The sequence below is a fragment of the Suncus etruscus genome, chromosome 1 (assembly GCF_024139225.1).
Source record: "Suncus etruscus isolate mSunEtr1 chromosome 1, mSunEtr1.pri.cur, whole genome shotgun sequence".
Lineage (NCBI taxonomy): Eukaryota > Metazoa > Chordata > Mammalia > Eulipotyphla > Soricidae > Suncus > Suncus etruscus.
In genome coordinates this window covers 196242257-196256096 of record NC_064848.1, presented here as the reverse complement: position 1 = coordinate 196256096, position 13840 = coordinate 196242257, and the positions used below count along the sequence as shown (strand labels likewise).

The 13840-nt window shown below is 47.5% G+C and overlaps 1 protein-coding gene across 1 annotated transcript in view; it reads left to right on the top strand.

Annotated features, from left to right (window-relative positions):
* Positions 1-13840, top strand: part of PITPNC1 (phosphatidylinositol transfer protein cytoplasmic 1) — a 284015-nt gene that overhangs the window by 183797 nt on the left and 86378 nt on the right. Inside the window, exon 5 of the mRNA XM_049781848.1 lies at positions 6070-6141. Coding sequence (XP_049637805.1) covers positions 6070-6141 — 72 coding nt within the window. The remainder of the gene's footprint in view (positions 1-6069; positions 6142-13840) is intronic.

Sequence of the window (13840 nt, the reverse complement as noted above, 5' to 3'; positions counted from 1 at the left end):
GCATAGGGAACACAGCCTGAAGGAGTCCACACTGCAGGAAGGAGGAATCGCTTTGTTACACACACACACACACACACACACACACACACACACACACACACACACACACACCCCACATGGAGAGTTGTACATGATGTGAGGGAGATGCATTGTTCACTTCTTGGGGCTCGGTCATTTCCACCCCCAATTGTATTGGTTGAGAAGAGGTGAGAGGTGGAAACTGGAATTAACAGCATTGATTACTTTTTTAATAGAGTTTGTGAAGACAAAGAAACGATATTGATTGTCGATAGAGGATGAAACAACTGAGGGAAATTAATGTTAATTTTTAGGTGCCTCTTTTCATTGTATTTGTGGCTGCAGGAAGTGGGGGGAATGTAAATAATTGGTAAAAGTTATTTCCAGAAAGAGTCTTGTCTATTTTTTTTTTTTTTTTTTTTTTACCAGCTGCTTGTTACATGTTGGGACTGAACTGGGACTTGCCTGAATAACCTTCTCAATTCTGAGTACAGAAGCGTGGTCTTCATATTTTGGGGATCTTCTAGGGGGTCATTTTGGCCATACCTGGCAGTGTCAGCAGTACTTACTCCTGGCTTTGCATTCAGAGATCCTTCCTGGCAACTTCCAGGAATGTTTTGAAGGACCAAACATAGGTTGACCGCATATAAGGCAAGTGTATGATAACACCCCAACTATTAATCCAAAGCAAAGGCATTCCCCCATCTTCCTCTTTCTGTTAAATCTCTCCTTTGATATGCAAAAGCCCACCTGAATCACTCCACTCTGCCCTGCCCTGGTGGATTCAGTTCTGGGATAATAAAGAAAAGCAAGTTTTGGCTTGGCACTCAGAGATGACATTACAAGGGAGAAGCCACTGACCCATGACTCTCCTGACTAGCTTAGTTTATTAATCCTTTGTGCTACCCTGTTTCTTCAGACCACCTGCTTGGAGGTAGAAATACAGTAAATGGGGTGATCTCACAACCCGTGGGCTTTATTTTACAGGCAAGAGCCCTCCCACACTAGACTATATGGCTTCTCTCTCTATTCTCAAAGTTGAGAACCCCTGGTGGAGGAAGGCAAATGCTATATATACCTCTCGGCTCTAAGCCCAGGTTGCTGACTCCTAGGTCACAATTCTATTCATTATCTTGTTTTCCACTAGAAAAGAGATTGATTCATAGAGTGTAAGCAGCATCAGGAAATACACAGATTTGCAATGATGGGAGGGAAGTTGTAGGTGTTTCTATGACATAGTCTGTCCTCATTAAACTATGACTCAAAATGATTAGCTACCAGGGAGAAAGAGTGAGGCCAAGCACAGGGTCATTATTTGTTTTTTCTGAAGGGAAGGTCAGGGTTTGTGCCACACCCAGTGACCTCTGGCCATTTGTCCATTTGTGTTCAGGAGTCATGTGCAGTGCCAGCAATTGAGTCTCTCTCTCTCTCTCTCTCTCTCTCTTTCTCTCTCTCTCTCTCTCTCTCTCTCTCTCTCTCTCTCTCTCTCTCTCTCTCTCTCTCTCTCTCTCTCTCTCTCTCTCTCTCTCTCTCCCTCCCTCCACTCAGAAATCGCTTCTGGCAGGCTCAGGGGACCATAGGGATGCCGGGATTCGAATCTTGGGACCATCTCCGCAGTGCTCAGGGCTTAAGCCTGGCTTTGTGCTCAGAGACTTCATCTGAATTAGCCACATGTCTCTCCAGTCCCGAGTACAGGGTCTTGACTGAAGCTGGGATTTAAGGTCATTTTGATGGGTGACAGTAGGGGACACTCGCTGAGAAGTAAACCATTTATCAGCAGTCTCAGGATTAGTGGACTGAATTTTTAGAAGCACTAATGAAAGGAAGCAGAAATTTATTTCAGCATCAATTTCTATCTTAGCAAGACATGAGAACTCTCCAAATGTCCTGAGCTGTAGATCCTTCTGATTTTTAAGTAAAGGCCACAGGGGCCCGGAGAGATAGCACAGCGGCGTTTGCCTTGCAAGCAGCCAATCCAGGACCAAAGGTGGTTGGTTTGAATCCCTGTGTCCCATATGGTCCCCCGTGCCTGCCAGGAGCTATTTCTGAGCAGACAGCCAGGAGTAACCCCTGAGCACTGCTGGGTGTGGCCCAAAAAACCAAAAAAAAAAAAAAAAAAAGCCATAGACTCTGGGGTCACTGTGCTGAGACCAGCCTGCTGCTCTTGTGGGAAGATTGGAGCCAACTATGACTGCGTAGATGTGTCACGAGCAGACCAGGACTGCCCTCCCAGGTCCATGCAGTGAGCAGGCCGGCGCTGCCCGTCCTGTTCTGGGCCCTCCCAGAGGCTGGTAGAGCCAGGTGCGGCCCCAGCCTTGGCAGGGGTGCCATTCTGAGATGAAAATAACCTGGTCCTTAACTCAAAAATAACAACATCTGTTCATTTGCATGAGAGTTTTGCATTTGGTCTTTGGGTTTAATACCCAAATATTGAAGGTGCCTGCGTTTGACCTTAACTAAGTGATTTAGAGGTTCAACAGATAAAGCTCCTGACTGGACTGGAGGTGGGCAGAGACCCTTGTGGCGATCAGTAGGAACATGAATGAAATGATAAAATAGATCCTTGAGGGAAAAATCCTACTGGGACTGAAGCAATAGTACAGCGGGTAGGGCACGCATCTTGCACACGGCTAACATAGGTTCAATCCTCAGCATCCCTGAGCACCATCAAGAGTGATCCTTGAGTGCAGAGCCAGAAGTCAGTCCTGAACACGCTTGATGTGGGAAAAATTATCTCGTTGAGTTTCCCTCTACACCCCCAGACCTTGTTCCCCACCCAGCACATCTCTGATCATTTATTCCCTTGTCCTGTCTCCTTGTGGGGTTGACCCTCTGCGAATTTGAGGTTAAAAAGTACAAATCAGGGCTAAAGAAAGAGTGCAGTGGATAAAGCTTTGCCTTGCCAAATTAGATCCCTGGCAACCCCTTGATACCCTGAGCCCACCCCCTGCCCAGAAGTGACCCTTGAGCTTTGCCGGGTCTGGCCCCCCTCCCTACAAATACAGAAAAAAATTGGTTCACCTGGAAGCTTGTAAAGTTTCAAGGGTCTGTCAGCCACATGTATCCCCCTAAATCAACACATCCATTAGTTTTGACCTCTGCCATGGGGCTCTGATGCACCCAGGTGTCTAGTCACGACGACTAGCAGCCCCCCCACCCCATGGAACTCCCCAGCCCCGGGTGTGAAGGTGACAGTTAGGGGTGTGAGATTTGAGAGGAGACATCGAAGAGGGTGTTAATGAGTCATTTCAGGGCCTCATCTCCAGCCAGGCAATTACTTCGATTGATTGTTTCCATGTTTCCTTAGTCACGGTTCAGCTTGCTCCTTTCAAACGGATTAAGACTGACAGATGCCACACGCATGCTGGCATGAGATGGCAGGGGAGCCAGTGACATCGCCCCTGGGGTCTCAGCTGGGATGAACTGGGATCACAGGGGGAGAGCGGGAAGGGGGTTAAAGAATGTTCTGACTCCCCTGTTGGGCAAAGTGTGGGCCTTGCCCAACATAAGAGTCTCTCAGCATCCCCTAACCGATCTCTGGTCCCCTGGTCTCGATTTCTTAATTCTGAGGCTGGAGAGTTAGCACAGTGGTAGGGTGTTTGCCTTACATGCAGCAGATCCAGGACAAATGGTGGTTCAAATCCCAGCATCCCATATGGTCCCCGTGCCTGCCAGGAGTGATTTCTGAACACAGAGCCAGGAGTAACCCCTAAGTGCCACGGGGTATGACCCAAAAACAAATAAACAAACAAAAAAATTAACATTTCTACTAAGGATGTGTTGCTGGGGGGCTCAGTTTAGATCTCTCATTTGAGGACCATGAATGTTGTGATGATGAACATGGATGCTGAGGTTAAACTGGCCATCCTAGACCAAAGTGATAGCACAGTGGGGAGGGTACTTGCCTTGCATGTGGCTGACCCAGGTTCAATCCCCGGTACCCTATATGGTCCCCTGAGGTCCCCTAAGGTCCCCTAAGAATGATCCCTGAATGCAGACCAGGAGCAAGCCCCAAGTAATGCTAAGTGTGTCCCTGTATGTCCCCCACAATAAAAAAAAAAAAACGGATAAAGCCTAGGGCTGGAGCAATAGCGCAATGGGTAGGGCATTTGCCCTGCATGTGGCAACCTGGGTTCAATCCCTGGCATCCCATATGGTCCCCTGAGCACTGCCAGGAGTAATTTCTGAGTGTAGAGGCTGGAGTAAACCCTGAGCACCACTGTGTGTGGCCCTAAAAACAAACAAAAATGGGGCCAGAGAGATAGCACAGGGCAATTGCCTTGCATGTGGTTTACTCGTGAGGGACCCGGTTCGATTCCTGGAATCCCATATGGTCCCCCAGCCTGCCAGGGGCGATTTCTGAGTGCAGAGCCAGGAGTAACCTCTGAGCACTGCTGGGTGTGACCCAACATTCAATCAATCAATCAATCAAAGAAAAAAAAAAAAACTAGGGGCCAGAGCGATGGCACAAGGGGTAACCTATCTGCCTTGCCAGCACTAACCTAGGATGGACTTCGGTTTAATTCCCCTGGCATCCCATATGTTCCCCCAGGAGCAAGCCAGGAGCAATTTCTGAGCACATAGCCAGGAGTAACCCCCGAGTTCAGAGTGGGCCGTGAGGCCACAGCTCTCAGGGCCTGCTGCCCTTTGACATTTCCTCTCCATTTCTCTCAGAGATTATTTTGTTGTTTCTTTCTTCTCCTTCCCACCTCCTTCCCATGAACCTTGGTGTAGGAATCTCTGGGGTCTAGAGTATGTGTCATTAGATTTTGGTGTGGCCCAAAAACAAACAAACAAACAGAAAACTTAAAAAATAATTTGCCACTCCAACCCTCCTGCTTCCTGGCTGTGTGATGCTGGGCCTTTCTCCCTGCCATCTTCTTAGGAGAGACATTAGAAGGTCCTAATAGCATGTGCCTGATGGGCTTGCAAGAAAGACAGTGACTTGCAGCCCCAAGGCTCTGACCTGTGCTCAGTAAGAGAAATAGCCTTATGCATGTTGGGGAAATAGAGTGTCGAGCCTCTCAGGACTGGGAGTGGGTCATCCTGAGTGGCTTCACCAGGACCTGCGGGCCCCTGTGGAGTTGCCAAGTCATTTTGTCCATTAGTTCTCAGTGCTGGCTCCAGTGGCCAAGAAAGATGACACCCAGCAGGAGGGCGGTTACATCAGCATCCCGCAAAAGCCTCCTTTCGAGCTCCCTCAGCCCTGCTAATGGACTGGCTCTGTCAGTGTGAATTGTTGAGACTATTGGGGTCTCTGTCCTGTGCAGGCAGCTATCAGGGGGGTTGCCTTGTTGGCCAGCTCAGCTGTTTTGTGGTATGGGGGTGCTTCTGGGCTCAGCACTGTGTGTTTAGGTTTCATGATCACTTACCCACCCATTGTCAAGATGGTGCTTCTGTGAACTCCTGTTTTCCATGCTACAGACCTTCAGTGGCTCAGTCACTTTGCCCCCAGACCAGGGGTCTGTCTGCTGTGTGTGCCCCATGACCTGAGAGTTCTCTGACACCATCAAGATATCAAAGCTAAGCTGAGACCATGCACTTGTGCCCTGAAGACCGGTCCCCTCCCAATGGTTTGGGAGTCACCCCAGTTTGGCGAGTTGGCTGTCTTGGAGATGGTATGTTTAGGGTGGCAGCACATTCCTGCCTGCGGCTCCTCCTGCCATCAGTGGCCCTTCGCTCTGCTGCACTGTAGGTGCAGTGGCCTTTACATGGCCAGAGGCAGCTTCTTTGGGGGTACCAAGAATTTTCTGGGCCCGGAGAGATAGCACAGCGGCGTTTGCCTTGCAAGCAGCCGATCCAGGACCAAAGGTGGTTAGTTCGAATCCCGGTGTCCCATATGGTCCCCCGTGCCTGCCAGGAGCTATTTCTGAGCAGACAGCCAGGAGTAACCCCTGAGCTCTGCCGGGTGTGGCCCAAAAACAAAAACAAAACAAAACAAAAAGAATTTTCTGATCAAAGCAACCAGTTAGGAGAGCAGTCAGGGCCATTGTGAAGTAGAAAGAGTGAAGACAAGCATGTTAATAACTCTTTCCTTCTATTTCCCTGTAGTGTTCCTTCCTGCCAAAATTCTCCATTCATATAGAGACCAAGTATGAAGACAACAAAGGAAGCAACGACAGTGTGAGTACCTGCACCCGCCTGGCCAGGTTCAGAGTGGCCTGTGAGGCCACAGTTCTCAGGGCCTGCTGCCCTTTGACATTTCCTCTCCATTTCTCTCAGAGATTATTTTGCTGTTTCTTTCTTCTCCTTCCCACCTCCTTCCCATGAACCTCGGTGTAGGAATCTTTGGGGTCTAGAGTATGTGTCATTAGATTTGAGAGGACAGAGGGGAGCTTGGAAGGGCAGGGTTTGGTGCTGGTGCTGGGATTGGGCTGTGCATATATTGTGGTGAAGGTGAGCATTGACTTAGCAGAAGTTCTCCGGGAGCACTGAGATTGGCTCTGTATCTCTGGGCTCTGCTTTCATTGGCTGGTTCTACACACACACACACACACACACACACACACACACACACACACACACACACACACACACACACACACACACACACACACACACTTGTTCCCCACCTTACAACTAGGACACACACCTCCTGTAAGAGTTTATTTCTCTTGTGGGGTTGGAGAGCTAGGATGAGGTGAAGGCACTTGCCTTGTATACTGTTGATCCTTATCATTCCTTACCCAAGGCAGTGGCTTGCTGCTACCCAAGTATGCTAGAGCAAGCACCAAGGACCTAAAATCCAGCTTGAAAACCCCTTTTCAGCTCAAAAAATACCTGGGAAGAACTAAGAAACCCTCCAGAAGATCCCTTCTGTTGTTCTCAGTGTTTTGGAAACTTCTAGAAAAATTCAGAAACTTTGTACCTAGAACTAAAACAGATTCTTCATGGAGGTACAGATGTTTGGTGAGAGCTTTAGAGGTGCCCAAAAGGTGCCATTCTTGAACCTCATTTTAGGGCTGGAAAAATAGCTCAAATGGCTACTGAGCATGCTGTGCATGTGAAAGATTGGGATTTGAACCTTGGCTCTGCAAGAACCTAGGCATAAATCCAGGAGTAATACTTAACCTAATCCAGGAATAATATCTAAGCATGACCAGGTATGGTCCCATAACAAAAAAACAACCAAAAAATAACTGTTTCACACCAGCTTGTTGAGAAAAGATTCCCATCCATTCGTCCATCCATTCGTCCATCCGTCTATCCATTCCAAGTCCAGAGGGCCTGTCTGAGCCATCTCCTTGGCAAAATAAACTTCTTTATACAATTGCCTACCACTTTGTTTTGGGACACATCCAGCAATGCTCAGGGGTTACACTTGGCTCTGCACTCTGGAATCACTCCTGGCAGAGTGGACTATATATAATTCGGGAATTGAAACTGAGTTGGCCACCATGCAAGATAAGCACCTTGCCTTCTATACTATCTGTCGCTCTGGCCCCAGTTGCCAGCCACTCACAGGATTTTGAAGTGGGCTTGGTCATTTGAGGTAACTGTGCACCATCACAAAAAGGATATTACAGATCTGACGCCACAGAATCAATTTTCCTGGCACAATCTGCAAGTTTGAGAGGGAGGGATTCAAAAAGAAAAGAAAACATTGAGCCTTTTCAAACAAATCCCTCGGCATTCTCTTTCCCAATGAATCTGTCCTGAAGGAAAGTCAGGAAGCCATTCCAAAGTGGAGGTGTGGTGAGGACATGTGGCCTCGTGTGACCCTGGGACCATGATGACAGGCCAGTGTGATCTGTTGAGCCTGTGCTCAGCTTCTATAGGCAACAGAGCTTCTCCTGGCTACATTTCTTCTCTTGTATCTTCTGCGCTCCATGCTCCTTACTGCTCCCTTAGCAAGGTCCTAAGATGTGGTTCTATGGTAAAGCCTATCCTGTGAGTGATGATACCTGGGTTCAAGTTTTGGCACTGAAGCAACTCAATAAAAAAAATAAATAAACACATCGGGGCCGGCGCGGTGGCGCTAGAGGTAAGGTGTCTGCCTTGCTAGTGCTAGCCTAGGATGGACCGAGGTTCGATCCCCCGGTGTCCCATATGGTCCCCCCAAGCCAGGAGCGACTTCTGAGTGCATAGCCAGGAGTAACCCCTGAGAGTTACCGGGTGTGACCCAAAAACCAAAAATAAGATAAAATAAAATAAACACATGAGGGGCTGAAAAGATAGCACAGTGGTAGGGCATTTGCCTTGCTCGAAGACAACCTGGGAAGGACCTGGGTTCAATTCCTGGTATCTCATATGGTCCCCTGAGCCAGCCAGGGGTGATTTCTGAATGCAGAGCCAGAAGTAACCTCTGTGCACCATCAGATGTGACCCAAAAACCAAAAGAAAAAAAAATACATGAGCATCACTCAGGCACCCTAAATCAGGAACCAGTATCCTCTCCCCATGCCACAGGCTGCCCTTTTGAATTCTGAAATCTACCCACAAGAATAACAATTTGCCCCTGGGCACTTGTGTGCCTTCTTGTCAACAGTTTGTTTCTGTTCTATTTCTCCATCATGGCACCCACCCTGCCCAAGTTCAGTGCTACCTTCTTGTTCTAGGCAAGAGGCCCCTCCATGGATTTTATTCAAGTTCCTGCCCCAGCTTCCTCCTTCTGCTTATACTTCATAGATTCCTGAAGTTTTGCCTCAGAGGCCACTTTGCCTTGTTTCCATTTTCATATCCAGCAGCAGCTGTTGGTCACCCAGCTGGTTCAAGGCTGCTCCCAGGGAGGGAGAAAAAGAAGATTTCATTGGTTCGCATTCAGCTTTGTAAATCCTTCCAAATCAGAATGGGGGGGATGTATATTTATGTAGTGCTGCTTTAATGATTAAAAGATAGCTTTGTCAAGGGGATTCACAAGTAGAGACATAAGCAGAGGGCTTATATCTCTTATTTTCAATTAAAGGCTAAGTAAGGCACTTTTTGGTGGGAGGCAGAGTTGGTAAGGAAAACGTCCCAGGAGTGGAAGCTTCCCTTCTTTCTAGGCTTTGCCCAAGTTCCAAATAATCTCCTTCCATTTATTTTTTTTCTTTTTGTTTTGTTTTATTTTGTTTATTTTTTTTAGGGGACATACCCATCATGCTCAGGGCTTACTCTTGGCTCTGCACTCAGAGATCATTCCTGGCGGTGCTCAGGGAACCATAAGGGAAGTTGGGGATCAAACCCAGGTTGCCTATGTGTAAAGCAAGTGCCCCCCTCCCCACATTAACCCAGGTTCAGTCCTTTCCTTTGCTTTCTCTGCCTGTGGAGACTAACCACTCATCAGCATCAAGCTGCCGTTCTTCATGTTTACTATCTGAACCCGGCTGTCTCCCCTCCCTGCCAAAAACTTAATAAAATTGATGATGGCAAGAAGCAATCATGAAATTGGAAGATGCGAGAGATGCCTTATTGATTAGGAAATGAACAGAGTACCTGTTATTATCCTATTATCAATTGCCAGATAAGTCATTCTTTTTACAATATCGAATTAAAAAAAAAGCGTAGTGGGATGACCAGATATAAATATCTTCTTATTAAAATGAAATGAATATATTTGCGATTGAGAAAGCCTGGGAGCTATGGGTCACATGTCCCCAGCACAACAGGGAAGTTGGACTGAGGTCCGTTTATTTTATGCACATACTGATGAGAATTATTTAGGCCTTAATTAGTGCCGGGGAGAGTGGCCCCACGCCAAGGTAAGGTTCTGTTGTTTGTCCAAGGCCATAAATCTCAAGCTGGGAGAGCTGGTGCTTAGCACTGCGGATGACTGCTGCCTGGTTACTGGGGTTCACTGGGTTCATGGGGATAGAGAGGGGGGCAACTCACACTCACTTCCTCTTTCAAACAGTGCAGGCCCCATTTAAAGCAGAGGTTCTCAACCTTGACTGCAAGTTGAAAGCACCCAAGGAGTTTGAATAGGGGCCGGAGAGATAGCACAGAGGCAGGGTGTTTGCCTTGCACACAGAAGGAGAGTGGTTCGAATCCTGGCATCCCATATGGTCCCCCGAGTCTGCCAGGAGCTATTTCTGAGCATAGAGCCAGGAGTAACCCCTGAGTGCTGCCGGGTGTGACTCCCCCTACACACACACACACAAAAAGAAGTTTGAATAGACACGTGCCTAGATTTCAACCCCTTAAATTTTGATTTCATTGGGCCTGGGTGCTGGCTAGTCTACTTCAGCCAATAATACACTGGAAGGATAGAATCTTCTAGAAGCACTAGCTGGGAGATCATGCACTTTGCAAGTGTCCATGTTAGAGCAAAAAGGTGCCAGACTGTCTTTGAGGACCGTTGGGTGCATACACTGAGCTACCTTATTTAAGGGACTAAAGTAGAGTTTCCCACAGTGTGGGGCCTCTTTCTCTAGGAGCACAGGAATGGACATGGAGGGGGGTGGTAACCCTAGGTACCATTACTGGATATATTCTATATGTTCTCTTCAAGAGGGTAGTTTGAGGTGGGCAAAGGCAGAGTATGCTGAGTAATTGTTTTTCTGAAAAGGGGCCATAGGCCAAATAATTAGGGAATTTCTGGTCTAGATGGTTCTATTATCAACCCTTCTGGCAGCATATCCTGGCATATGAGACACACTGTAGCCACCAACCCAGTCCAGCCCGTACCCTGGTGATGTTAGTGTATAAACTCAGAGAACTCGAGAGGCAAAGGAAATGGCCAGGACTGTTTGAAGTCAACAATGAACATCAGAAAAATCAGGTTTTCCACATTTTTTCCTTCATGTCTTCATACCTCTGGAACTTACAAAAACATAACCCCAAAACATCACCATGTTAAGGGGCCAGAAAGATGTCCAGCAGTCAGGGTGATTGCTTTTGCACTTAGCTCACCCAGTTCAGTCCCCAGCACTACACTGGATTCCTTGAGCCCTGCCAGGAGTGATCTCTAAGCACAGAGCTAGGAGTAATCTCTGAGTACCACTATGTGTGGCACAAAAACAAACAAAAAGACTTTAAAAAAAAAAAACTGAGTCGGAGCGATAGCATACCTGGTAGGATATTTGCCTTGCATGTGGCTAACCTGGGTTCAATCCCCGGCACCCAAATAAGGCAAATAAGGCTCCCTGTGCCTTCTAGGAGTGGTTCCTGAGCCACCAAGAAGCCCTCCCCCCCCCCCCAAAAAAAAAAAAGCTGGAGGGCCAGAGTGATAGCACACTCTGGTAGGGCATTCACCTTGCACAAGGCCAATGTAGGTTTGATCTCCAGCATCCCATATGTTTCCTCAATCCTTCCAGGACTGATTCCTAGGAATGAGCCAGGAAATAACCCCTAATCACCGCCGGGTGTGACTTCCCCCAAAAACCGAACAAAACAAAATTCAAAAGAAAAATTATGTTCGGGGCCAGAGAGACAGCATGGAGGTAAGGTGTTTGCCTTTCATGCAGAAGGATGGTGGTTCGAATCCCAGCATCCCATATGGTCCCCCGAGTTTACCAGGAGCGATTTCTGAGCATAGAGCCAGGAGTAACCCCTGAGCACTGCCGGGTGTGACCCAAAAAAGAAAAAAAAAAAGAAAAGAAAAATCATGTTCATCCCATGGTAGAAGGTCTGGGGGCACAGTCTCTGTTCTCTTTAGTCTTAACTCCCGGGTGAGGCAACGCCTCTAGCAGCCAGAATATCCAGTTTAGTTCCTGGAAGCATGACCTTACGTCCTGTCCAGGCTCTCCTCGGAGGTTACTAAAAGAAGGCTTCGAAATCTATTTTGTTTCATATTTGGTGATGTTGTAATGAAAGAACACAGAGTCATTCTTTGTGGAACAAAGTTCAATATCAAAGTCCCAACTCTCTGACCTTAAGCCACAGAGTCTTGGTTCCTTTATCAAGAAAAGAAAGTCAATAATGCTTGCATCTCAGAGTGGAAGATTCAGTTTTGACTCATCCAACCTGGAGGCACTTGGCAAACTGGGAGACAAAATGCACATATTAGGTGTGGCTGCCAGGGGTCTCGACCTTGCACTTAACCTTGGGTCTGACCTTAGATTTGGCTCCATCCCCTAGGAGAAAGCCTTGGTGGGATAAGGAACTAGATTTTTCTTGTTCAACAGATCCTGAGTGCTGGGTACCAGGCACTCCAAGAAGGCAGAGCAGACAAATGTCAAGAGAAGAGAAATGAGTGGCATCACAGGGTCCCTGCCACTATCCTCAGGCTGGGGAGGGGCCGTGGGGGTAGCAGGGGGGACTCAGTATGACACACTGAGATCAGGAAATGCCCCCCAGTAAAGGTGGCAGCAGGAAATGAGTCAGGAAGGTTTGACCCTCTGAAGGACTTCAGGAGAGGAGAGACTGTTAGGAGCTGAGTTATGTGTCTGCCCCCACATACCCAATTTATAGGTTGAAGCACCTCCCCCAGAGAACCCTGTTTGGAGATAAGGACTTTAAAGAGGTGATTATGTTAGCCTGAGTTTATCTAATCTGGCTGATGCCCTTTTAAGAAGAAGAAATGGGCAGACGGGATGGCTCCAAGGGCTGGAGCTTGGGCTTTGCATGCACCTTTGAATGCATTTGCTCCTTAGCACCTCATGGTTCCCCAGCACTACCAGGAGTAACTTTGTAGAACCATCTGTGTGTCCTTCCACCCACAATTAGATGTGGGAACTTGGACACATGGGGACACAGGTGACTGGGGGAGAACAGGGAAGAAGATGGGGAAGGACTGAAGCCAGATCAGTAGAAGCTTCTGAGGCCATGATGGAGTTTAAATTATTTTAGTTTGTTTTTCGGAGACACACCTGGCAGAGTTCAGGGCTTGATCCTGGCTCTGCACACAGAGCAATCTTGGTGGAGTAGGGGGATCCTATGGGGTGCCAGATAACTTTGGTCCGCTGCATGCAAGAAAAGTGCCTTCCCCTCTATACTGTTGCTTCTGGCCCCCAGAATTTGGGGTTTAGTGCAGTGGTTAAGTTAGCCAAGATTTTAGACAAAGAAATGGCATTTATTGACAAGGTTTCTAAATAGATTTCTGGTGTGGAGATTACACCCAGCAGTGCTAAAGGCTGCTTCTAGTTCTATGCTCAGTGTACCATATGTGGTTCTGGGGATTGACTCGAGGTTGGCTACATGCAAGATAAGCACATGAACCCCTGAATTATTTATCTGTGTCCTCCTCAGTGGAGGGTCCAGAGAAGTAGTGGAGAGCCTTGCACATAGCCAACCTGATTCAATCCCCAGAATTGGATGTAATTCCCTGAGCATAGGTGGGTTTAGCAAGCAAGCAAGAAAGAAAGGAAGGAAGGGTGGGATGAAGGAAGGGAGAGAAGGAGGGAGGGAAGGAGGAAGGAAGAAGGTAGGAAGAAAGGAAGGAAGGAAGGAAGGAAGGAAGGAAGGAAGGAAGGAAGGAAGGAAGGAAGGAAGGAAGGAAGGAAGGAAGGAAGGAAGGAAGGAGTTGATTGGCTAGAGCACAACACTAAGCAATCAGGAAGTTGGGTGGAAAGAAGGAAGGAGGAAGGAAGGAAGGAGGGAGGGAGGGAGAGAGGGAAGAAGGAAGGAAGGAAGAAGGAGGAAGGAAGGGAGGGAGGGAGAAATTATTTTATTATTTATTTATGTTTTGTTTTGGGGTCACTCTCTGCAATACTCAGGGATTACTCATGGCTGTGCACTCAGGAATTATTCCTAGTGGTACTTAGGGAACCATATAGAATACTGGGGATTGAATCCAAATCTGTCAAGAGTAAGGCAAGTGACCTTTATACTGTACTATCTCGAGTCCCCTGGAAATAATTTTAAATGTGCACTAAAGTTATCAAGATAGTGCCAATCATTTGAGGCATCAGTGGGACTCCCCAGTATCTGGAGGAATCAGGTGTTGAGAGAGAGAGAGAGAGAG